Genomic DNA, 26,690 nt, shown 5'->3' on the forward strand with positions numbered 1-26,690 from the left:
GGTTACAATACCATGGGCTCCTAATCCATATGCAATGACTGCGATTGCGTATGAGCAATTGAAATCACAATTTGATGAATATGTCTGTCCTCTCAGTGGTGCAACAGACTCCAGAACATTCAAGGTGGAGCAAAGTGATGGTAGCCTCAGAGACAGTCTGCGTTGGCATCAGAAGTAATCATTCACGGGCAGACTCCACATTTACGTGAAATATGGCCACTGACTTAGCAGTATCTGACGCGGATTTGGTGAGGCATACTTGAAAGCAGAGCCCACGGTGTACGTTTAATTTTGCACACATTATAGAGGGGTCAACATTTCGATTTAAAGCTTTCGTGACTGCAGGGATTCATCTTCTTGGTTCTTTCGGTAAAGTCACGTAGAATGGAAATAATAAAATAATAAAAATAAAACATTATAAAATAATTCTCACGACGTTTCGGCCACAACACAAGTAGCCGTCCTCAGGCGGAGAACAGGTCTGTCGAGGAGACAGAGTCTGAATGGCACGCCCCAGGCTTGGAGCGACTATTTAAGCTGGGATGGAGGGGCGAAGAGCGCCTTGACAAAATAATTTGCATATCAAGAGGAATTTAGCATATTTATGGGAATGCAGATATGCATTTCCCATAAATTATTTCCATTCTACGTGACTTTACCAAAAGAACCAAGAAGAGGGGTCAACAGTTGACAATTTACCCGAGTGAGCCTAATTTCTAGAGTATTTTGAAGCTACTGTCATGAGCACCTCTAGGTAGTACCTGCCAGGTATGCAACGATGCATCAATTTGATACATCAGAAATGGCACGCTATCGCTTGTTGTAGACACACAACGTACAAACGGAAAACGGGGGAGGTCGGGCAGAGGGGAAATTGAAAAAAAACGAGACGGTAAAAAATTAGATGCCAATTAATCATATCGTGACCATTCATCGGACCTCTGGCGAGGTGAATATACGTGCCTGGTGTCTGCCAACACAGCGACGCATTCACGCCTGTCAGAGAACGATTGGCAAAGCGGTACTTCTGTCCGTCGCGAATAGGTGGACCAAAAACCCGTTTCCGAGCCGATCTCCTCCGGATTGCTCATTTGCTGCACTGGAGCTGGGCTTGCGTCGCTGTGTCGTAGATTACGATGACAGATGAAGCGTCAACGGAGAGCTTACGGTAACAAAGTGGTACGCCGGGCAGTTCACTAAAACCGTGTGGTCCGTTATCCATCTCAGCACCTCGTAATTTTCCGACTTGCGCTGCAAAGAGGGCAAAAATTGTTTGATTTTTTTTTTGCCCAGCGACTGCAAGCACGCGGTCGTTCATAATAATGAGCGCTCGCATCACAGCTCCGGACCTCGCAGCTGGGCAGGCCTTTTAACATTTTCCCGCTGCTCGTCGGACAAATTAAAGTTGTTGAGAACGTCGGCTTTATAAGGGGTGCCTGTAATGGAGCCCAGATTGCCGGGCACAAAAGCACAGTACTCTAACCACCCCCAACGTGCGAAAAGAGAGGTTCAAACAAAACGAGAAAATTCCATTCGTGTTTGTTTCAAGTATCTCAAAAATCATCTCAAAGTTATTTCATGCTGAAATGAGCATTGAGGTGGGTGTACATCTGTGAATAAATAGCTTCATGGCCCATCGGATTCCTTCAGTATAAATACATATTCTGATTCTGCTCATTTCCTGACTGCAGACCCTGAGCCAGCGATGTAAATACCACGTTGCTATGACGGGGACGTGTCTATCCATTGTACTACCACTATTGACGACTTCCCCGCACAGTGGTAGCAGAATGAATGATGGGCTGAATCAATAGGTAATATAAATGCATATGCATAGTTTATATAGTATTAAAATTACTCTTACAATAACAATATTGCAAATGCTCTCTAAATGCTCAGTGTGAAATACGTAGATATAATCTGCTGGTATAACTGCATATCATAGACCTCTTCATCTTCACAATAGCAGAATTTGGGATAACGATCCAAGTCAACAATCCATTCTCGTTTGTATGTCTCGTCGTAAAGTTTAAGTTCTCATCCCAATAAACTACGGTACAGGTTAGCATACGAGAAGCATCATACACAATCGACCACTGATCGCACAATGACATGTGTGTACACAATGATAATTATCATTTTTTTCATTATAATAACAAAAAAATGTTTGCCAATGAATAGATACGCCGCTGAAAGCGGAGAACCATGTTGACGAAAAACACAGTTGGGATGAAACGCCACGTAACTATTTACTGGTTAATATATTTTTTCATACCAGGTAAGGCCCACTGAGCAATATAGCTCTTTTTCAGAAGCGACCTGGCCACAAGTGACAGCTCAATGAAGTGGCTCCTCACGCGAAAATGTATAGCAGCAGCCAAATGCTCTAAATGCGCGTTGATTCTAAACGTGGAGGGAGAAACCGGAAGGCCCGGAGTAAAATCCACGCCACCACGAGGAGAGAGACACGCAAACTCCAAATATACAGCAGCAGGCGTAGTGGTTTGGATGGAACTCACAACCCCCTGCATGCCAGGCGAGGGAGTTAACATCTCGCCACCGCAGTGAAATGCTAAAACATAGTCGCGTGGGCTGCGATTGAAACGTAAAATTTAGTACCGGACCCCACCACTTTTCGTCAAGCTTGTCACAATATAATCATTGATTTGCACAAATATCGATTTACCCAAACATGCGTTTGCATGATCAATATGCTTAATGATCAAGTCATTTTAAGAATGAACTTCCAGTTCATATTTACTAGTTTTTTGTCATCATTCTCTGCTTTGCATTAAAGGGTTGCTGATTGAAATGTATTTGTGAAAATTTCAACTTTGTGATTCTGACGATGTAATATGGTCAAATTGGCCCGTAACCGTCAATCATTTCACATGGTCTTTAATCTCAACTTTACAGAAGATGCGGCGCATTTGAAATTCCCCCCCGCTGAAATAGCTTCACTGATTGCCCGAGCACAGGGACATGCTGGTAGACCATCACAAATAGTTGCCAAGTCTTCATCATGCACCAATTTGCATTATCCAGTGAGAGGCCCCGAGATTAAAGTCGGTAAAAAAGATGCTTGCGTGAAGCTTTCACTGTGGGTGAAATCTGCACATTTGTTGGAGGTACTTTTCCCATCGGTGGAGCGAAGAAAAAAAACTGACAAGGAAAAGTGAAACGCTCAGTAATGAAGAAGAATGAATCGGCCGACTGAAACTGACTTTTTTTTTTACGATTAAGTGAAATTGAAACTTTCAAATAAGCTTGGCTGCTTGCGAAATGGCGAATGAATAATCACCCAAAACTCAATCGCAAGAGATGCGAATCTCATTGAGTTCTTATCAAGTTATAAAAATGACACTGATTCATTTGCCTGATTCTATACATCAGCAATAGCGCAAGTGAGCTGCGCTATGAGATTTTAAACTTTCAGTGTTTCCATACATATATATCTGCACACGCATAAAGCTCCGCGATTATTATTATTTTTACCGTAGATTCATGATATTAAGAGCTTTAAAATACTTTAAACCGAGATCTTAAACGTGAAGTGAAGCCACATGCCCGCTTTATGAAACAGGTGAATCATCTTTCCATTGAGGATTATTGTCCATTCATGTCAAACTTTTCACGAATTAGCTCCGTATGCTCCCGCTCTATCTAAACAGCTGGGAATACCCACCCGGCATTACCACGGACTTATAAAGTGTGAGAAAATGCTATTCCTCGATAAAAGCCCTCTCTCTCCCTTGGAAAAGGAAGGAAAAAAACCCTGCGGAATAATCTCTCAAGGCCCCCATTTGCCAAGAAAGCGGTCACAGCTCAGGAAAACTTGCCAACTTCGCTTCGGCAAAGCAACGGCAGGCAGGCAAGACGAGGCAGCGATGTAACTATTGCAATCTCACTCGCAAGAATTTTTTCACTCACATTAAACGATAGAATAGAACAAGTTGAGGCCATCTCTCACCCCCCTTACTACCCCCACCCCAAATACGCTCTGCCCCAAGCAGAATACATCCTGTGGGTTTAGAGCGTTCTACTTGTCTTATTTTGTGACTGGGATTTTTTTTTACGTATGCACCTACACTCGAGAGGAAGGGGAAGAAATAAATGAGAAGAATGGTTTTTGGTTGGAGTAAAAATGATCGTTTAACAAGAAATGTAATGGCGGGGCGTGGCAGCCACTTATTATGACAAATTATTGGTCTTCATGCGTGTGACGATGACACTGATGCGAGCTGAGAAGAAGTCGGCTCGAGACAGAGGTTAGAGCCTATCACTGATGACTATAATCAGAGCACAATTTGAGAACCGGCAATTCAAAAAGTAATCCCCCATATCTCTAAATGAATATATGCTTTCGAATTACAATCAAAATGCCTATCATACACGCAAACAAACGCACATTACACCTCCAATTAATACGGTTGGCTATGTACGGCGAGAAAAAGGTTCAAGATACGCTGCAAAGATCCCCCATATAGCCAAAACAGACTGGAGGGGCAAGTGCTGTTAGCGAGCACCTATGATGGCTGGCACAGCACACGAGGGGGTGGGTGGCTGACACCACGCCCGGCCGCCTTTGTCTCCCTAGTGGCGATGTTTACACACCGTACCAGGTACTCATTTGAGGCTGAGTCGACCTAGGGGAGGCCCAGGACCGGTTCAGATAATCGTCACTGGTGTTGGTCGTGAGCGGGAATCAAACCCAGGTCGCCAGGTTCGTAGCGCAGCACGCTAACCACTAACACTACCGCTGCATCGAATTCGCACACTCGCTATCAAGTCCACGGAAGCATAAAGCAAGCAACAATTCATGCTCTCAGACGCGATTTTAATTCCAGATCCTTTCTTTCTTACGTCGTTTTTTACCATCTCCAATTGTATCATTTCCAGTTCTCTCGTCTCTTTTTGTAACCGTTCGTTCATTGTCAATTTGAATAACTCTTTAAAAAAATCGTTTCTAACACGCACTATTTGATGCATATGTAGCGAGCATCCATGCAGGGCACCGTTGGTGGCAAGATGTTAACCACCTCGCCTGGTCTACAGGATGTCCTGGGTTCGATCCCGACACTTGCGATGCCCGCTATATATTTGGAGTTTGCATGTTCTCCCCGTGGACACGTAGATGTTTCTGTAGGTCCTCGGGTATTTCCCTCCACCAATGCGAAACATGCTTTTAGAGTTATTGGGTGGTATACATTTCCACGTGATAAGCCACTTCGCAGAGCTATCATTTGTGGCCAGGTCGCTTATGAAACATTGTTCTAGAGCTCAGTGGTACTTACCTAGTAAAATAAAAATAAAAGTTTAATAGTTAAAAATTGGCAATTGTAATCGATCATCCGACACATTGTTACATTCTTGAAGAATAAGAACATCTTATTTTAATACTTTGGCCCCTTTCCATCACTGCCTGAAATCCACACCTCACAAACGCATCGTTTGAATTTTATGAGCCAAGAGCTCAATAAAAAAAAACAGATCGTTCTACAGAAATATACCTTGACGTGCGAATACGTAAGAACATCGCAGATACGCAAAAACCTCGTCGCCACACTGGGAGACCATGCGTAAAAGTGTGCAAACTGCACAGTGTAAAGCGATCTGAAGTCTGAACAGTGAATGGAACAAACACAGGAAGCAATTCAGGCAAGGCATCGTAAAGTACCCCACTTCTAATTCTCCCAGTGGGGCAATTAGCGTTATTACTCGGTCAATGCTACCAATTTTCTTAAAGGGTTGCCCCTGAGTTTGCGTAGCTGCTGCAGCCTTGAGCATAAACCACGAGCGAGGTGCTGAGCCCTTGGCACCATACATCAGTCGTAAAAATAAAAAATGTCACACACGTGGAGTCAACTTTGATGGTGTTTATAGCTATAAGCAGCTCATGTGGCTTACACATGTAGGGCGCAAACTGAAATGGAAATCGGACTGCGTGCGAGGAATTAGTGCTGATTAGGGAAGCGCCTTCAAAGCGAGGTCTCTTGGCACAGATTTATTTAAGGCGAAAAATCAAACGGACGGGGGGGGGGGGGGGATTTCGGCTGAAATAACAATCGTTTGTCTGTGGAGCAAACAGAGTGGGGTGCTGGGGAGTATGGAGCACGTTGTGAGCGCGGGCGCCACGGCCGCTAGGAGATGCATGCAGGAGGTAGTGGGTTCAATCCCGACTCTGACGCCTGTAGATTTGGAGTTTGCGTGTCTCCCCCGCCCCCCCCAGTGGGTTGTGTGGATTTTTCTCCGCGTCCTCCGGTTTATCCCTCCACAATTAGAATCAACGTGCGTTTAGAGTTCCGAGTGGTCTAAATTTCCATGCGATAAGCCAATGCTTCGTTACGTTATCATTTGTGGCCAGGTCGCTTCTGAAAAAGAGCTACGTAACTGGTAAAATATTTTATTTTTATTTCATAGTTAATAGTTATATCTGAGAGCACCAGAAACAAGAACAAGGCCGCATGTCCTTTGCACCGTCCCAGGCGCCAGTTTGAGACACTGACGCTATCGTTACATATCGCGACGTTGGCTTTCAGCTCCTGACCGTAATGACATACGCAAGAGGAACATGCATGAGAATAGCGAAAGAACAGAATAACGTAAGGACAGTCGTGCGACAAAAACGACCGGATAAGTCGGTCACTTTGGCCGAATGTAATTGGCGTTTAGCGTGAAGTCCGGATTGTACTCAACACCCCACACGCTTTTCGGATTTAATTGTTGTTATTAAAAGTTTGGCCCTAGATTTGAAGTTTTCGTGACTGCAAGGATTCATACTCTTTGGCTTTTTCGGTAAAGTCACGTGGGTGAAAATTTTAAATAAATTAAATCACGACGTTTCGGGCGCAACACAAGCGTCCTTCTTCAGGAACCTACGTGATTTTACCGAAAAAAACAAAGAGTGTGTAAAAAGTTTGGCCTTTGGGTGGAGCGGTGCCGCAGTGGTTCGTGCTCTGTACTACAAACCTGGCGACCCGAGTTCCATTTCCGACCATGGGTAGCATTAGTGGCGAGCACATATCGGAGCTGTTCTTGGACCTCCCATCTCGTTACAAAGCGGCACTGTCCGGCAAAGTGAAGTATGCGCGAGCATTGGCTGACAGGGCCTGAGTAGGCCTTCATCCAGCAGTGTAATGAAAAAATGAGCTCTAAGGTAGGTTTTTTTTTCGTGCATTCTTATGTGAACAGATTCATGCGAAGATGATTTAACATTTGTTCACATCTGCTTCGGATCCCCCGGAGACGTTTTCACAAAGTTTGTATTTGGAACGTTCCGAATGGTAATTAAGCCGTCACCCAAAAAACGCAAACAAAAACAATCACAAGTTAAAATATCCACCGTGCACAGCAGTTTTATCAGGAAAAAACACAAGCACGTGTATGTTATTACTGACAACTACACTGCATACAATTTCAATCACCCAAAGCCTTTGCTGGAATCAGTAAAATGAAAGCAGTGTGTTGCAGCGTGGATTTCAATGTCCAGCGAGAGAACAGCACATGCTATCAAGTTCAAAAGCATATATGCACACACATTATGTACTTATTTAAATCTTTCCAGACACCTTATGAATGAATAAAGCTATTGTAGATGTCATTTCTACAGTGTTTGACAATGCTATGCAATCTACGAGGGTTTTGTCGGGTTAGATCGCATAAATATCAATGTTTTGTTAAACCCGCCACCACCCGACACAGCCAATTGTGAGGTTTGTCACGTAAACAAAACATTGCGAATTGGCTGTGTGGTGTGGTGGTGGGTTTAAATATCTACGAGATCTAACAAAAAAAAACTATTGGTCGCGAAAGCCCACGTGTTAAAATGCAATACACCAAAGAAGGATGCTGGAGTTATTCGCAAAACAAATGTACAATTTTTTTAAACGTTTTTGTTAGTTTGTAAAGCCACAAACAGAGATGAAAGCAGTTCCTGTAAATCCTTTCAGACGGGAATTAACTCATTTTTTGACAGGTTTTAGGGAAAGATCATTGTGGGCACAAGAGTTTATCTTTCCGATTTTGCAAAGTGACCCAAAGCTAAATGTATTATCAGATGTCTTTGTACTGAACATTCGGCTTACCTTGAGCCCGAGGCCAAACTGGGCACACACCATGATGACTAAGGCCACCGTAATTATTTAAACTTTATTTGCTCACTGCCAGTGTTTAAGGTCAAACACTCATAGTGACGGAACAAATAATGCACTGCAAGGTAAATACTTGCGAGTACTTAGAACAAGTTTGGAGTTAATTCCTTTTTTTTATGTTTTCTAAGCTGGCTATCCCGTATAGATCCCAGAGAGAGAGAGAAAGAAAAGACACATGATGGCACGTTCGATGAAGAAGCCACTTTAAACAAATGCACGAAGCCGATGGCCTCGCTTTTATTGCTGTGCATGTGTGCGTTTTTTTGTCAAAGTTTGTTTTAATAAACATCACCACTTAGAATATTAAAAATAGCTTCGTCCCGGGCGGTTCAGAAAACGGTAGCCTGTGGTCCCTGGCACGTGAATGGCTGCTGTGTGGACATAACAAAAGGGGATTTTTAAAAGCCACAATCCCACAACACAAGGACTGGCAAACGACAACAATAACCCACAAAAGAATCCTTGAATCCATATCCAAAACCCGAAACTTTTATGCCGATGAGCTTTTACAGCAGTTCTGGAAGGGCTGCCAGCTCGCGCGCCATGGGAGTGATGAAATTGGAGCGCACGGACCGCCAAATATGACTGCAGTTGTTAAAAGCGGCGAGAGGACATTGTTGGCCTTCAAGAACGGGAGGCACTTTCATCCAGCCGTGTACAGAAAACGGCTGGTGGGGTTTTACGTAGAAAATTTTGCTAAGCAGTGCACAGAGATTACAATGAATTCACCAGCGCACATCACAATTCAAAGAGAAAGTTGGATTTCCACCACCCATTAGGGTTGTAAACTTGTCCTCTCCCACAGTTCGTGAAACGAGGCGATGAACCCAAACTACGCTCAACGTAAAGTCAACACGACGCCCCGGGGACTCCGTTGAAACCAATAGGGTACGCATTTTAAACCACGCAAGTTGCCAAATGCACGCCGTCACATCAATGTGCACATGTACAGCCCTTTGTCAGTCCACTGCAAACTGAGGGCCTCTGCCCACCACCCCCCCCCCCCCCCCGGGTGATATGACCATACTTCAGCATGCCGGTCAGTGTAGCTTGGAGGTGGGTAGAATATAAGTGGGAGCGCAGAAGTGCAATACAACAAACGGAATTTGCCGCATTTTCTTCCGCTACCCATCAAAGTTAGAGCCCACTCTCTGATATCTGCCCAACCCCTGTGAAAATGTGTACTGCGATTAACAAAGAGGGGTTAAACAATGTTCACTCTGTCTTCATCGTTACAGTTCAGTTCAAGGGGATCCCGCCGTGGTGTAACAAATGGGCTCGCTGCGTCGGCAGTTTTAAAACAATAAGCTACGGTTTTTCAAATTGACCCGCCTACGTCTAACCCAGCAGTGTTCATGGGAACGCCCCACAGTTGAAGTTTATTGGCCGGTCGCAAGTGGCAGGGTAAAGTGTGGGCACTATTGATCCTTTTTTTTATCGAAATGTCTGGCCACAGTGGAAGAGTAGACCAAATGACTTATCGTCGAGAGAGAGAGAGACTCTGTGGAGCTCCCTCGAGTGGAGGCCCTTCTGCCGGTGGTGGCGTGAGGGAGCAGTTGCAGTCACGTTTCGGTTAAAGCTTAAAAAGTCAAGACTCTTGGTCAATGGGTGAACAGATGTTCACAGTGTCAAGTTTGCGACGTGATCATACTATACATCCCTTATCTCGCGAGACGTTTCTTTGACCCGATCGATGCGGCAGAGGTTCCAAACAGATCTTGCGGGTCCGTGTTTATATCTTGACAGGAAGAAAAAAAAGGCCCTGAATTCAACCCAAAGGATTTGTACGTCAAATTTTTTTTTAACCCAATCTCACACGCCATGTCGAGGTCCAAACCGCCGGGTAGATGACAAGCTCGGCATGGCGGGCAGAGTTTCTTTAAAGGAGAAACGTGATTATATATTTACAATGCCCTGTTTGCTTCACGACTTAAGAACGACCACGCTCAGGTGCACAGCGAAGTTACAACACCTCCGATTTGCTTACACAGTAGTCAGAGTGACGGCGTAAGATTAGGATCTCATCACGTGGCCTACGGCTATCGCATGCCATCGTTGTCCGTGCTTTCCACTGGTAAGCCTGGCACAAACGAATAAGCTGTAGTAGAGTTCTACTTATTGCACATGCATGGCGATTTCACGTGTGGAAGCTGCGAGTTACAGTGACATCGAAGGTCAATTTAGCCGGTGCATGCAAAAAAACATCTATTTGGCAACGGATTTATATAGGAACAAATCACAATATATATTTAAAACAGCAAAAAATCGTCCGATATCACGAATTCTCATGAATGCTATTCTAAGATGTATTCAGAAGAAATTACTATAAAAGGAAGAGAGGAGTGCTGATGATTGCGACGAGGTATTCACGGTTAAACAGCAGGGCTGCTTAAGCTATGTAGGTTGCAGATTAGTTGAGATGGAGCAAAAAAAAGGTAGGGAATGTTTGTGAAGCTGGTGGATTAAGTGCTACAATCTGGCAGGCACTTACTTATACACATAAGGGTACTCAAGCACGGAACACAAAGACAAAGATCACCCATATAGCCTTAACAGACTGTTGGGGCAAGTGCTGTTAGCGAGCACCGATGAAGGCCGGCACGGCAAACAAGGGGGGGGGGGGGTGAGTGGCCAGCACCACGCCCGACCGCCTTTGTCTCCCCAGTGGCGATGTTTATGCACCAGGTACTCATTGAGGCTGAGTCGACCTAGGGGAGGCCCAGGACCGGTTCAAATAATCGTCACCGGTGTTGGCCGTGAGCGGGAATCGAACCCGCGTCGCCAGGTTCATAGCGCAGCGCGCTAACCGCTGCACCACCGCTCCCCTTAACGCACGCGCACGCATGCGTGTGTAGACACTTGCGCATGCCAATGCATACACTGACAGACATGTGAAAGCATGCACAGCTGATACACGCACGGACATGTGTAACCATGTGGAAACCACACACATGCAAAGGCGGCCCAGGAACACGCGTGCTCAGACGCAAAGACAAAGGTCCACTTTGTTTGACGTGGTGAACTTTTTTCTGCGAGGCCAGGATTATTAGCGAGCGGCCGATTATATCCTTAACGCCTCATGAAAGGGGAAAGAGTCCATTGCGTTTGCGTTCTTTAAATGGCGGCATTAATACACAACGTTCATTATTCCCTTTAGCCTGAGTTGACCTAGGGGAGATCTGTTGGTACCAACACAGTAATTGCAATTGATGTGCAATTGATTGCGATCAAATCCAGACCATGGGAGATGTGACGCAGCTGCGCGTGTGTGTAACGCACATACATTGCACACAACGCGAATTTCATTGTACAAAAATTTTGTTTGCAATTATACCATGAACCTGGAACTCGCAAAAATGGCACGTCAAAATAAACGATAGGAAAGGTTTTTACTCCCATTGACAACAAGTAAACACACACACGAGTAAACATTACAATATTCAAAGTACCTACAAAAAACACTTAAATATTTTGTATTTTACCAGGTAAAGCCCACTGTGAGATATTGCACAGTGGGCAAATACTCTTAACGCGTGGTGTCACTAAATGTGGAAGGGAAAAACGGAGGACCCGGAGAAAAATCCTCGCGACCACGGCGAAAACATCCAAACTCCAAATATACAGCAGCAAGCGTCAGGGTCAGGATCGAACCCACGACCTTCTGCACACCAGGCGAGGTAGTAACCATATGCCAGCGAAAAAAATGCAATCCATCACCCCCCAATAGAAATCCGTGGTTATTTTTTGTTGAATGTGTCTCGAAGATGGATAAATCTGACAGCATACGGGTAGCATCCATGGCTTAAAAATGGGATACAGTTGCAAATGCTGTTACTGCATTAAATTCCATTCTGCAAGTTTGTACTGTTTAATTACATTCCGAAACCTTATCTTTACTTACAATGATAAGACGGTGATGTTTTCAGACGATTTTCCAAAGCTTGCTATTTCTGTGAGTTCATTGTGAGCCACTTTCCTAAAGACGACACGGGGAGAAGAGAGAAGATACATTAACGCGCATCATACAGCAGGACAAAAACACGTTCAAATATTGCATTGCAAAGAATGACATCACACAAAGTTCAATAAAAAAACACCAAAAGTACAGATAAGTGTTTCCCACCGCCCCCCCCCCGTTGCTCCAGTTTCCTCCCACATGTACGCGTGTATGTTGAACTTCTTTCGCACCGTACGTAGCCAACCGTGCTGATCAGTGGTAAACACTCATAAATTGGCCGAAACACCTTAATGTATAGAGGACAACAGAGCTTGAGGGTGGGGCAGCGGGGATGTATTGCAGTGTGTATATGCGTGTATGTTGAACTTCTTTCGCACCGTACGTAGCCAACCGTGCTAAACGGAGGCGTCGGCTGACTGCCCAGCTGCTGCCTTTCCACCCTTTGGCAGTGGTTCCTCCTCACACCACCGAATCATTCTCTCGCCTTGAGAATGAACGAACGCTGTGCTGTGTTACACGTTGAGATTATTATTAGTATTACTAGACACGGCCTCCCTGGCTAAAATCAGGAAACAGTGTTCTACTGCTGTGGGTCTATTGCTACAATAAAGCAATCGAGCCCTTATCTGCAAAGACGCTGCTCATTTACTGAGGTAAAACAAGTGAAAGGCAGAGGTATGACCTGCAAACAGCACTTGAGGCTCCCGCAGTCAAGAGGCCTTTACCTTGCAAGGGACCCTTAGCCTATATTACCACTGTCCAAACAGACTGGAATAGGTGTGGAAACCCACACATCACCCCACCACAAGCAAACTGTCAGCCAGCCGGTTTAAGGGCATTCCCATTTTTACTGGGAGCACATTTATTTATTTTAGTTTCAGCTCTTCGATTGGGTCAACGCATTTCTGGAGCAATGTCGGGTCAGCCATTGGGGTTGTTTGACCATACTTCACCATGCTGGTCAATACAGGTTGGTAAATAGGGTTAGGAGCAGGGCCGGAGCAGAGGTCAGTTGCCAGTGATGTTAGGGGCGCTGCGGTGGCGAAATGTTAACTACCTCGCTTGGTATACAGGAGGTCGTGGGTTCGATACCGACCCTGACGCCTGAATATTTTGAGTTTGCATGTTCTCCCCGTGGTCACGTGGATTTTCGTCCCGGGTCCCCCGGTTTAGAATCAACACGCGTTCAGATTATTTGGCTGCTATAAATTTCCATGTGGTAAGGCACTTCGTTTGGCTATCATTTGCGATATCCAGGTTGCTTCTGAAAAAATAGCTATATAGCCCAGTGGGCCTTACCTGGTTAAAAATACAAAGTTTAGTTTTTAGTTTTAGCCCTGGCTGGAAATCAAACTCAGGTCACTGGGTTCGTAGGGCAGCGTTGTGAATCAGTACGCCACCGCTCCCCCACTTATTAAATAGATGGGATTCCCACTTTGGCTGGGAATTGAATTTGGTACCTCCCGGGTCACAGGCATCAACCACGTGAGCCTCTACATCACCGCAGAGAACATAACAATAAAGGGGGATGGATGATGATTATAAAAACTCAACACATTCATCAATAACATTTCCTTAAAAGGAAAAAAATATATATGTATGACAGGCAACGTTCGGGGCAATGACCGTTCTTCAAAGCACATAAATCCATTGCCTAAAGAAGGGTCATTGCCTGAAACGTTGCCTATTGTGTATATTTTTGTGTTTTGTTGTTACGTGTGCTTGTGCACCCATTGCCAACGCAGCGGCGGCATCAGCATCGGCATCACCCAACAAAACGGACTCAAATCACGCAGTCTCGCCGTGAAGCGCGAAACTTTAAGCGTATAAACGTGCATTAAAAAAAAATAGTTTCACAATACGAATCCTTCGCGCAGTTATTAAAGTCAAGTCAAAGTGTCACTGTCAGCAGCAACGAGCTAGCAGTGGAAACTCCACGTTCCCATGACAGGGACCAGTCGCTGCACACAGATGTTGATGTCCCATACAGTGGCCTTCGCTTTGTGATCCGTGCAGGGATAATTGGCACGAGTAGGCCACCGACGGACGACTTGAATTTGTGACATTTGCAATTTGTCAGTCAATTGCCAGTCAAGTGGTAATGCCTCAGTGCACACCAGCCGGACCTGTGCAAGTTGTTTGTTTGAAGTTTGTATGTTAACCCGACGAATAATATTGTACTCTATGATTATTGACAAATGGGAATGGATAATTACGTACAGCATGCACATGGCAGACACGGAGTGGAATAGAGTTGACTCATGATGCGGTTGAATTCAGTTCGCTTGCCCGCAACAAAGACTAGATGTGTTTGACACGTGGGTTGTTACGGAAGAACGGAAAGACAACGCTGGTGCGATAAGTCTAGAGCTGAAAAATGTGCCGATAGGGAAGCAAAGAATCCATGAGAATTCGAGGTGTGAAGGCAGGAGGTGTATGTGGGACATATCTAAGAGGGTCACAAGCTGGAGATAGGTAGAAACTTAATTCTGAAGAAATGAGAATTGCACGGAGAGAGGGGGAAGAGGAAGGAAAGGGATCAGGCGTAGAGACGAGGCGAGCGGTCGCACCGGAGTTCCTGTTTGAGAGACGCTGAAGATTGAGGAAGACGGAGAGGCTCCGTCGTTAGACATCACACCGCAGGTTTTATAGAGAGATAGAAAATAAAGGATCGTTGTCATGGGAGGAGTTTGGTGTGGTGGGGGGAGCGGGGCACGGGGGGCAATGCCACCCCCTCCCCCCCCCCAACTGGACAATTTTTTTTTTCAATAGTTCACAATGAAGATTAGAAATTAATAATTGTACTATATGCAACAACGATTCCTAATGTGAGGGACAAAGTGAACCCCCTCTGCCCCCCCCCGACCCCACCCCCCAAACTCCGCCTATGACCGTCGCTTTTGTTTTACGTTTCTTTGTTAACCCTGGAAAGGCTCACCGAGTCTCAAGTCTCTTTGTTCAGGAGGGTCCTGCCAAGTTTTCGTGGTAAGGGGGCGATGCTGCTGCTGCTGCTGCTGCGCGTAATCCCAATTGAGTAATGTCCAAGTAATCTCCCAACATTGAGATGTTTTGACAATACCATTCTGTGAGGGGGGGGGGGGTTGTTTATTTGTTTGTTTTGTGTTTACAAAAGTAGAAAACTTTTTCCTCAGTCGTCGCGGGCAGAGCAACGTCACCACGGTAACGTTGGTGGCAGCTGCATTGATAACTCAGCAGAGGCACTTGTAGGTCAGGGACCAAAGCCACAATTAGAGACACCCATGTTGACAAGTTTAAAATATAATAATAAAAATAATAATAAAAAATAATAATGTTGACTTGGGCAGGACATCTCTGGACAGGGTCGGCGCCAATTATTTTGCTTGATGCTGGCATTTTTTCCAGCGTCTAAGTATGAAAAATAAGAATAGGTTTTACCTTTTCTGGCAATACATCAGGTGTTAAGAAAGGGTAGATAACCTATTGTTATTTTTCATATTTAATTTTCGTTCCGATTCACTTCACTGTTTGTAATTTTATTAGATGTTTTGTTTGTTTTTTGCCATTTTTGTGACCGTGTATGAAATTTCTGCTGTCCTTGGTTGCTCGACTTTCTCATCTGGGGGTCGAGCAAAATAAAATGTTTTACTTGAAACTCGAATTCGGGCCGAGTAATTGCGAAGGAATGTAAAACTGACGGAGAAACCAACGCACCCAAGATTGACATCCAGCATGGAGATGGAGCGAGGAGACCGGCATCGTGCTTGAGCAGGATGTACAATATGGATTGTGAGATCGTAAAGCCTTGAAGGATGGCCACGCCATGGGCAGATGATCGCTGACAATGGCGATCATCGTTTATTACGTATATTGCACCATGTGCCTCCCACACAGTATATATGGAGGCACCAAAGCACCCGGTGTTTGAGATAATTATTCGGTAAGTGATGGTGTAATAATAGCAATTACCTTAATATTAAAAAGCGCCTCTCATATCAAAATATATACAAGTGCTGTATGTTAAAAAAAGAAAAAACTAGACTCACTAGTACAGATAAAATCTGAGAGAAATGCAGTCAAAGACAAGAATAATAGTAGCAGTAAAGACGACTATACTCGCAATATAGAAAGAATTCCGACTAGCCATGATAAAAGCCAATAGCAATCATCATTACGGTAAAGGTAACGTCCAATCATGACAAATACGGTGGTCAAAAGTTAAACAACACAGATAATATATACCACGAATGAGAATTAATCAACTAATTTCAAACCCTAAACAGAGCTTGAGGCTACTCCCTTTTGATGACGAAGTCAAATGGATAAGAACTTATTAAATTTTGAACGCTAAAAAGTAAAATCTCATGCATGGCTTGGCAAGGTGGCATGCCTGCGATATGGGAAAGCCTCGAATAGCTTCAAGGTCTCTGCCCTCTGACCTTTTCCAACAAAAATAGTATCAGTTCCTGGAGGTAGCGCCGGTGTGCGTACACAAGCAGTGCTTATATCGATATCCGGGACACGCAGTCAGTCGCGTGCATTACTGCGGCTATTCACAGTGATCCTATTCATCGGCAGTGCGAGTTCGGGCTTATTGAATCAAGACGCGAGTCTGTGCGCGGCCTCCCACACGAGCAAGGCTGTAATGTGGCTTGGGTTGTAACATGGCAGGAATGCAATATAGATGAGGGTCGTATTATTGTATCACGTGACAAACAGGGACAAGGGCATGTCTGGGTTGGTGGCCAGCACAAAAGCGTAGCTTGTGGAGTGTTCTTTTCTTCACTCTCTCCCCCTCTCGTTCCTCCTGCGAGGGTGGTGCATGAGCAGCACACGTTAACTCGAGGCGGACAAGTTACTCGATGTGGAAAAAAAAGAATCCGTGATGAAAACCTCATCCTTCGACCGGGACAACAGGCAATGCCTCAGGTCAATGGCATTGGACACTTGACTGTTGAAGGCTGCAATTAAGCCTTGACTATTGAAGTGGATGTCAAGCTTTGCGAATCTATCCCGAGATTTAACCCTGAATAGATTTGTGTAAAATCAGTGGGAAGGACAAGGCGGCTCAGAGGGTTAGACCGTGCACTGAGCCAGCGCTCACAAAATCCTGGGACGGAATCTGGGATTCAGCCGCCCGGTGATTAAACCAAGTTAAATTTCGATTTAAAGCTTTCGTGACTGCAGGGATTCATCTTCTTGGTTCTTTCGGTAAAGACGCTGTCGCCCCGACAAACCTGGTTTTCTCCTGAGGACGGCTGCTTGTGTTGTGGCCGAAACGTCGTGAGAATTATTTTATTATGTTTTATTTTATTATTTTATTACTTCCCTTCTACGTGACTTTACCGAAAGAACCAAGAAGATTAAACCAAGTTCTCAAGTGTAGAGAATTTAAGGTCTCGGCCCAGTCGATCCATCACTGGACAAAAAAAAAAACTCATTATATTAAATGTGATTTTTTTTTTTCACTTAACGCAGCTTATGTTAGCTCTGAAAACGTATACGTTTGGTTTTAATTACATGCGATGAACATTTTTCCGTAAACCAGCACTCGAACTCCGGTCATCCTTGGAGCAGCTATTGGCTAGCCACCGGACAAAGACGGTCACCGCCATCGCTCACTTTCAGATGCGCTTCTGTGGCCGTCTGGAACGCTCCTCCTTCTGATATTAGGAAGTCACTGGAGCTGTGCACTTTTAAATCATCGATATTGAAAACTCATTTATTTGGAACTATCCGTTTGTGTTTAATTTCTTGTCCTTCCCCCGCATCTCCGATTAGCGCGGTTGGCTACGTACGGTGCGAAAGAAGTTCAACATAGGCACATAGAGAGTGGATAAAGAGGCCGACTGAAATGACTTCCTAAGCCATCTTTTGGGGAGGCTGCTTTCTGGCACAGCAAGAGCGCCGACTTGGAAATTTATTAATCTCCTGTCACAACTCTGACCCGCACAAGCGAAATATACTCGAGTGAATTTAAGAAAGAAGAAAAAAAGCGATACAAAGACGGGAGTTATAAGCAGCGTGAATAAACACATCGCTAAACTACTATAACCATAGGCTGAAAAGTCAATTCATTAAACCCATTCAGCTGCTCGCACGCCATTTTCAAGCAGACTAGGCAGACACCCAATAATTAATATGCCCCATTAGGTACACAATACGAAAATGCATTCACCACCGGAGGTAAACATCGGCACTGGCAGTGACACAGAGCCTCCGTTGTTTCCCCCCCCCCCCCCCACCGTTTCGAAGGTAAAAACCCCACCATTGTTTTGCTCGTTGCTGGCAGGCAGGTCTCCAACGACGCTTTACAGCTACGGGGCAGCCTGCGAACTTATTTTCAAACAACTGGTCAATATAACACTCGCCCCGCCGACCGGCCAGGGGCTGGCACATTTATTTCAAAATTTCAGAGCAGTGTAGAGAAAAGAAAAACCTTCATGCAGGCGTGGGAGGCAAGGGTGCATTAATATTATTTTAGACTTGTGACATTTGTTTTGATATATTTTTATGAAAAAAAATATTTTAAAAATAAAATAGCACACATTCGTGCCAATATATAAGGCCATACAGATGCAACATTCCTGCACCCAAACACTGATTTACAGGCCTCGGTTCCCAAGTACATATTTGCGTTGAAATGTTGCACGCCTTGATTTAAAAAGAAGAAAATAATAATCGGCTGTTCCTACAGCAACGTTGAACCTACTCACAAAGGTGTCGTTAATTTTGGGTGTGTTTGGGGCAATCAACATTCATCACGAGCCGTGTGACGTTATTTGGCACTAGCTTCGTGTTTAATTAACGTGGGGAAAACATCAGTATTGACGATGGTTCCAACACTTGAGCATAATGTCCGAATGTAAACGATTTGCCAATGTATTCTGGAAAAAAAAACCCGCAAAATTAATCATAATTAAAGCGCTAACAATTATGTAACTTAAAATAAAGCCACGCATTGTACGGATTCATGAATACAAAATAAGGTAACAGAATTTTGACTTTTTTTTTGTTACGTTAACAATATTTCACATTCACGATTGCTCTCCGTGCCGTTTTCCTACAGCAACCATTCGTGAGAAGGCCAATGCGCGAGGGTGTGTGCGCGCAGAGAGAAAGCACCACGCTTTGTAACGTTTCCCCCCACGCTGTACGTGCGTGCGAACCGCACACGATGGCCGAGTTGTTGGCGGACACGGAGCAAATACTTACACTTCCTTCAGGTTTAGCAGGCGGCTCATCATAGCGCTGGCATCAATGTCCTCCAGTTGATTGTTGCTCAAATCTCTGTGAAGAGAATTAATCATGCATGAGCGAGCAAGAAGAGCGAGGTATCCGTGACACTGCTCGACAAATCCACGCACTGCGAAGACAAAGATCTTCTGTGTAGCCCTTCCATACCGGGGGCTGCCTGTGGCAAGTGTCGTTCAGAATCTTGATCAGAATCTGTATTTGTCTGTGGAGAAATCCGATAAGCTATGGAGCTCTTTTTTTATCACAGACGTTTTTAGTGAGCAGCGTTTCATGACTATTTATCATTTTGCTTGTTTACGCAAGGAAGCCTCATCGAGTCTCAGGACTGTCTTTTTCAGGAGGGTCCTGCCAAGCATTTGCATTTGGGGGGCTATGGTTGCTCCTTGTGATACCAATTACTGGAGAGTAATTTGCGGGTAAATTTTCATAATTGGGATGTCTTGGCCAATGCCAGTAACATTGCACGAGTATTATGTTTTACCTATGGGATGAAAGCAGAGAACCCGGAGGATACCCATGCAGAACATGGGGGAGAGAATACAAACTGCACACGCAGAAAGGGGCCTGAGTCAGGAGTCGAACCCAGGCCCTTCTTGCTGTGAGTCATGGGTGTTACGGCTGCAACGCCCTGCCGCCAATTTTAGGTCACAGCTGCACACGGAGGTCCATTCAGGCCAGGCTGCCTTTGTGTAAATCCTCAGTGCTGGTGGTCGAAAACCTTACCAGGTGATCATATTTGGGCCGAGTCAACCTAAGAGCGGTGTAATGTCCAGATTTTAATAATGATAATAGTGACGGACAAGGGTGTGCTTGGCCAGGAAAGAATCTTAACTTGCGCTGCTGGAATTGCTGAAATGTGCACGGACCACTCGCTAAGCCACCGTTGCACAGACACACACACGATGTGCACTTGCATACACACGCTGCGCTCGTTGTGTGGAGTAAGAGCAGCAGTACGCAACACGCACGCTGAGAAACAACTCACTGCCGATGCGGAGTAGATAACCTTGCAGAGGCGACATTTGACAAATGGTATGAACGTGGCTATATTTAAATAATAATGCATTGTTAATGGCGACTCGGGGATTGGGTTTCCCTTCTTTCAGAACTCTGCGGGGATGTCTAGGTCAGTCTTTTAGTAGATAACTTGAATGTGCTACGCGGACGGACTGTGATTTCCCCAAGGGGACGTTCTAATTAGTTGAACGACAGCCAGGAGTGCGTGTTTGCGTTAACGCCGGAGCGCAGCTGAGGATAACGGCAAAGATCGTCGAGAAATGAAAAATGAAAAAATGCGGCCCCACAACAAAAAAAAAATCCCCACGCTTGGTCCACGTGATAGTAGCCATGTGTGGCAGTTGTATGAGGAACAGATTGTACCTTTCAAGTCACAAAGTGCTTGTACCTTTCCTGGGAAAAATGCACTCAATAGTCCATTCGCACAGGAACTCGATCTAATCTATCAGGCGGCTAACGGCTCTTTAATTATTCGCAGGCCTTCGAGCACATTGTCGGCCGCGGCACGGCGGAGTTAAACTCCACGGAGACGTTTCGTTCGCGTGGGAGGCGGGCGAGTTTCCTTTAAAGAAGTCAACTTTGGAAATGCACGGCGCAACATCCCTGCGACCAAGACTCCTTTAATTTTGCCTTTTTGTTTTATTTGGAAGGTACAACAAAAAAAAACTAGACGTTGATTTTTAGGGGAACAATAACAAACCGGAAAAATGACATAACACAATTACATAATCCTGGATATGCCAGTTTTATTACAATGTTTTTACTACCGGGCAGGTACACGGCCTAGTGGTAGCGCTCCGTTCGCCGCGAGTTGCAGATGGGCTTCTGCGGCCGTCTGGAACGCTCTTCCGTCCGATATTAGGAAGCCACTGGAGCTATGCACTTTCAAATCATCGTCTAGATTGACAAACTCGTTTATTTAGAAGTGCTTTTGGGTGTTCAATTCGCATGGTTGGCAATGTACATGCATACATTACATGGCTGCATCATAATCAGAAGGCTGTGGAACAAAAAAAATATTTATTTTGTTCCTGGGTAGTAAGTGTTATTTCCTAATTGCTTATGCCTCAAAAATACAGAAAATGGCTATTATTCCCCACAAACTTTGCTTTTGTGACCAGGACAGTGATATTTTGAAATGTACCTATTTTCAATGGGAAAACGTGGTGTGCATTTGTGTCATTCCTTCACGTAAAGTCCTGGTCACAAAAGCAAAGTTTGTGGGGAATAATAGCCATTTTCTGCACTTTTGAGGCATAAGCAATTAGGAAATAACATTTACTACCCAGGAACAAAAATCGGGTTTAGATCTTAAGTTTTCGTGACTGCAATGTTCCATACTCTTTGGTTCTTTCGGTAAAGTCACGTAGGTATAAAATAAAATAAAAGAAAAAAAATCTAAACAAAAATATATATATTTTTAATAATAAAAAAATATTTTCTTTTATTTAATACCTACGTGACATTACCGAAAGAACCAAAGAATAGAAAAATCATGTTACACAGTGATGATACTCCAGATCCCCTGATGCCATTCGCAAGAATTAGGCCACTGTGTGGCGGCATCTGGGAGCCAACTTGTCAAATGAAACCACAAATCACTCAGTTGGGACGATGCCCAGCAATCATCGGCAAGACGCTCTCGCAAATGTGACTATCCTGCTCTCTTGAGTTCGCAGCCAGTTAAACAAAATAAACGCGTTGTGTGTGTTCTTTAATAAAAAAAATGGTTTATTCCACATCCTCTCCTTACATTGCAACATCCTGACGTTCTGGATCGCATTACCAGGGGCTTGGATGATATCTGGCAAACCGGACTCATCAGAGGCAGGCGGGGGGGGGGGGTATATGTGTTGTTCTATTGTATTGTTTTTACTTGTCAACATTTCCAGTTTTTCGCATCCTCCGAGCACCGCCGTAGCAATAGACGCGGGACCCGCGTTGAAACGAGCGCGGACGTGTGACGGCGCGGCGACCGGTGGGTTCGGGTCAAGGAAAGCCGGGTCGCGATTGACGCGTGCCGTTCGGGACATCGGACCCCCCCCGGCTTCACACCAGCATGGAAACAAACGGCGTGGCAGCGGCATAAATCCGATTGAACAAACGGAGATGGCGTACGCTCCCCGACCAAATTATTCACAGCCCGAGAATTTCCAGCCGTTTTTTTTCTTTTTACAAAAGCGTTCGCAGGTCCATCGTGAATTGTGCAGCAGCCTCTTTCTTCAGGGCCCTGCTGTTTCACCGGAGTGCAGGCCAGAAGACTCCGCAGAGGTCTGCGCTGATACGACCCATCGAATCGCCAAGTCAGGGGCTCTGAACAAACGTTCCGTTGGCTCGATCGTGGTGTAAAATAATGATATTGTCTCTAGATGTGAAGAAAAACGGAGAAAAAAAATCCCACCTGTGAGCTTAGGTGCTCAATCAGTTTCCAAAGTCAAGGGCAATTAATCATTTGGCAAAAATACCCACGAAAAGATGATCGTCGGCAAAACATCGACGTGGCTGTGTTGGCTGCCGCTGTGATTGCTCATCAGCATCCCAGACTTGATGGCGCTATGCGATTAAGTTCCACGAACGCAATTCTCGAACCGCTCTGCACGTGAGAGAGCATGCGCTGGACAAGCTCCACGGATCGGGACAATCGTCAAACTTAAAAAATCCCGTGGACGAATAGCCGGCCGAGGCCACGGGGGCTTTTAAATCGATCCTCCCCGTTCGCAACTCAAACCTAGATCACGGCGGTAAAGCAACCTCCGATTAGCATGGTTGGCTACGTACGATGCGTGAAAGAAGTTCAACGCGCACACGCACACGCATACAGAGGCGACACCCGCCAACGGAAGCGGGCCGATTGGCTCAAAACGTTCGCTCCAGAGGGCCCCGTTACCCCGCCGCTTACAAGGATGAGCGAAGCCGTCACCCGTCGGGGGGCCCTCCTTTATCGCCGTGACCGTCTCGTATCGTTTTCAATCGTTGATCGATCCCGCCGTTCCTGTCGAACGTTACGGAGCGACGGGCGCTTCGCGGCCCGCCCGCGGAATCGATCGTTTCCTTTTTTCTCTCTCTCTCTTTCTCCGCTAGCGTTAGCGTTAGCGCCCGGCGCAGTTGAAAGTGGAGTGCGATGAACGCGCTGATAAATCACGTGCGGCATCCCGCCGCTACCAGCCGGCCACGGGAGAGGAAGCAACCAAGGACTTTCTAATATTATCTCTCCAAGCGGAATGGCGTAACAGCTCCCCGCCCACCGTCACCCCCACCGCCCCTCGTCCCGAGGGATTTAAACAATGCCGACGCACCTCGAGAACGAAAGTCAACGTCACGACGAAAACGTCTGCAAGCGAGCTACGGCCGATGAAGCATATTCACGTGTGACGTATTTATTTGATGTTTACCCGCCTTATATTATCAAACGATAAAAATTTGATTATATGGTATCCCAGTGATTTGGATTTCTTTTTAATTTACATTGCAATGAGATTAAAGTGCAGCCCTGCAATGTTTTGCTGCCACTGTTGGAAGGACCTCCACCAGATGGAGCTCTAGAAAGCCTCGCTAGAGGGTACTTGGCCTATTCTTCCACACTGGTCAGACGTCTTGGAAGAGGTGGGAGGACTCCACACTTTGCTCTACCACGTGTGACCTGATGAGTGAACAGAGGCGGGAAGATTGAATAAACATGTCCCACCGTTTCAACTGAATTGCAAATGCGGTGCAGTAACCGTTGCACCATGGATGAATAAAAAAAATTACAGTGTAATTATGCAGCACACTTGTGAAAATCAATCCTATCTGTCCTCTATCTTTAGATAAACTGCTCACTGCCAAAGGAGTGAGTAACATCATTTTGTCAGGATCGTCAACGGATGAGTACAACACAACACTACTCGTTTGGGGCACAGGGTCACCGATTTCTCTTAAAAGTTTCCCAAGTAAAATGTGCGATTCAACAAAAGTTAACTTGCGTCAACTCGTTAAACACGAACGCAAAGTGTTACGCTCAAATTGACTCAATATGCAGGTGCGTATAAAAGTGTCGTTTCAGTGAAGAAACAAGAACATCCCTCAACTGAATACCTTTTTTGACACCTGCCACTTTTTTTCCTCAAAAGCCAAATCGGGCAATTGCAGACTGCAGATAAACAGCTGCCATCCTTCAACTGTCAAGGAAACAAATGGTTCCACATTGGTATCTCCATTCCTGTTCTAAAGGTGTCAAAACAGCTCTTAGCCTAGGCGGATTTCAGGGATAGCTGGACACGCCGCTGGTTAAAAGTGCCTAAATAATTTTCATGAAAAGCCCACGAAAGTTCATCATACGCGGAATACTTCGGAATAACGAACGGCAGTCGTCAATCGGCTGAGTGCCCTCAAGAGATACAGAGGAATTGGTTTCAATTAGGTTGGGAAAGAAAATAAAATATAAAGCATCACTTCATGCCACTTGTGATCATTGCAACCAGCTGGCTAGTATACAAATATGAACTTTGCACAGCGCTTACCGCAGGCCTCACGCCAACAAGGAGGATGTGATGCTCTTGCTATGCAGTCTGGTGATAGGCTTTATTAGTGCGTTATGTTGAACTTCTTTCACACTATACGTTAGCCGACCATGCTCGTCGGAGGTGCGGGTGAAGGACAACAAACTAAACGCAAAAAAAAGCTGCTCTAAAGAAACGAGTTTCCAATCTAGATCACCCGCTGTGGCTTCTTAATGTCGGAAGAGCGCTCCAGACGGCCGCAGAAGCACACCTCAAAGGTGGGGACGCGGTGACCGTCGCTGTTCGATGGTCGAGCCAAAAGCCGCCACTGCGAGGATAACCGGAGTTCGCGTGATGGTGGTTTATGTTCGCTTGACGCGTCAGAATCTCTTTCCCCGAGTAAAGCCCCATTGAGCTACGCGACTGTCTTCCCCGAGGGTGACTCGGGCTGGCAGACAAACAGGCTGTCCAATATCCGACTAAACACCTCGGGTCAGGCACAAGCCGACCACTGACTCCTGTTATTCATGCCTCCTATCTTTAGACAAACCGGTCACCGCCAAAGGAACGAGTAATTTCTATAATTTTATCGAGATCGTCAATGGATAAGTACAACACAGCACTGCTCATTTGGGCAAAAGGGGTCACCGATTATTTTTAAAAAGTTTCTCAACAAATGTACAACAACAACAATAATAAAAAAAGTGTTGCGCCTCGAATACGGAAGGCGCGTTACGAATATCGTTTCGGCAAAGAAAACGGGGACATCATCCGAGCGGACGCCTTGGGGTCAAGGCCACGATGACGTGATTTCACCCCGAGGACAGCCTCGAAGCTCTCTCCTCACCGAGCGCACAGCTGCGTAACAGGGCCCACACGCAGCATATCGCGTGTCGTTCGTTAGACCGAGTCATCCAGCCCTCCTCCTCTGCAGGCAAGCCACCGAAATGCTCGTAGAGCAAGCGCACCAAAAAAAAAAACTGTCCTTCACTGGAATGCAATTAGCGTTGAAGTTTATTTTCCCCTTTGCTTCTTTCATTTCGGTTTAAAAGTCGCCAGATTAAACGAGCCAGCTACATGCTGGCGAGCGTTCAAGCGGAGCATCTGTTATTTTTTTTGCGCTTGCATTTTACACGCGGAGTATTTAGACTCAGAATGTGGCGCGATCAAGCGCAGGTTGCGTTGTTGTCAAGGCAGGCGTATACGGTTCTTTATTGGATGTTGCGTGCTATGAAACACACCGTTAACAGCCCCCCCTTACCCGCTGGAAATTGGCAATGTTATCCAACCTACTAACATTTTCATTACAATTAACATGGTCTTGTCAAAGTTTTATTAGGCAATTAAATAAATACCTGCGAGGAAGAGCTTGCCTCTTTATACCCACTCTTAAAAAACAAACATACAACTCAACTTATCCATTGATCCCATTATCCATGGCTCCTATTATCCATGACTCCTATTATCCAAGACTCCTATTTCCATGACTGAGTCCTATTAATCATAACTCAGTAACAATCTGTGGATATTTCACGGATCCTATTCCTCAGATGAGTGGAGTCTTCCTATATAAAGTCAACGTAATAAATTCCACTAAGCACTATTCCGTCAATGTGTATTCTAAGTGGAATGTTGCGTATGCCTTGAACGTAAAACATTGCATCGTGTGATCATATAGTTAACCATGCTGGTTAGTAGAATATGGTGAGGTGGGGATAAGTTGTCACTCGCCACTGATATGAGCAGTGGCTAGGAACCAAACTCAGGGTTCAAAGTGCAGCGACCTAACCACCGCACCACTGCTCCACCGCCTTAAAAATACTTCATTAAAATTCGACATAATCTTTTTAT

At 45.2% G+C, this 26,690-nt stretch overlaps 1 protein-coding gene across 1 annotated transcript in view; it reads right to left on the reverse strand.

Moving 5' to 3' along the window:
* Positions 1-26,690, reverse strand: part of LOC133355511 (leucine-rich repeats and immunoglobulin-like domains protein 3) — a 114,696-nt gene that overhangs the window by 65,857 nt on the left and 22,149 nt on the right. Inside the window, 2 exon segments of the mRNA XM_061572836.1 lie at positions 12,052-12,126; positions 19,303-19,377. Coding sequence (XP_061428820.1) covers positions 12,052-12,126; positions 19,303-19,377 — 150 coding nt within the window.

Source organism: Lethenteron reissneri, chromosome 51 (genome assembly GCF_015708825.2).
Source record: "Lethenteron reissneri isolate LAM-NWPU_2019-01 chromosome 51, ASM1570882v1, whole genome shotgun sequence".
Taxonomy (NCBI): Eukaryota; Metazoa; Chordata; class Hyperoartia; order Petromyzontiformes; family Petromyzontidae; genus Lethenteron; species Lethenteron reissneri.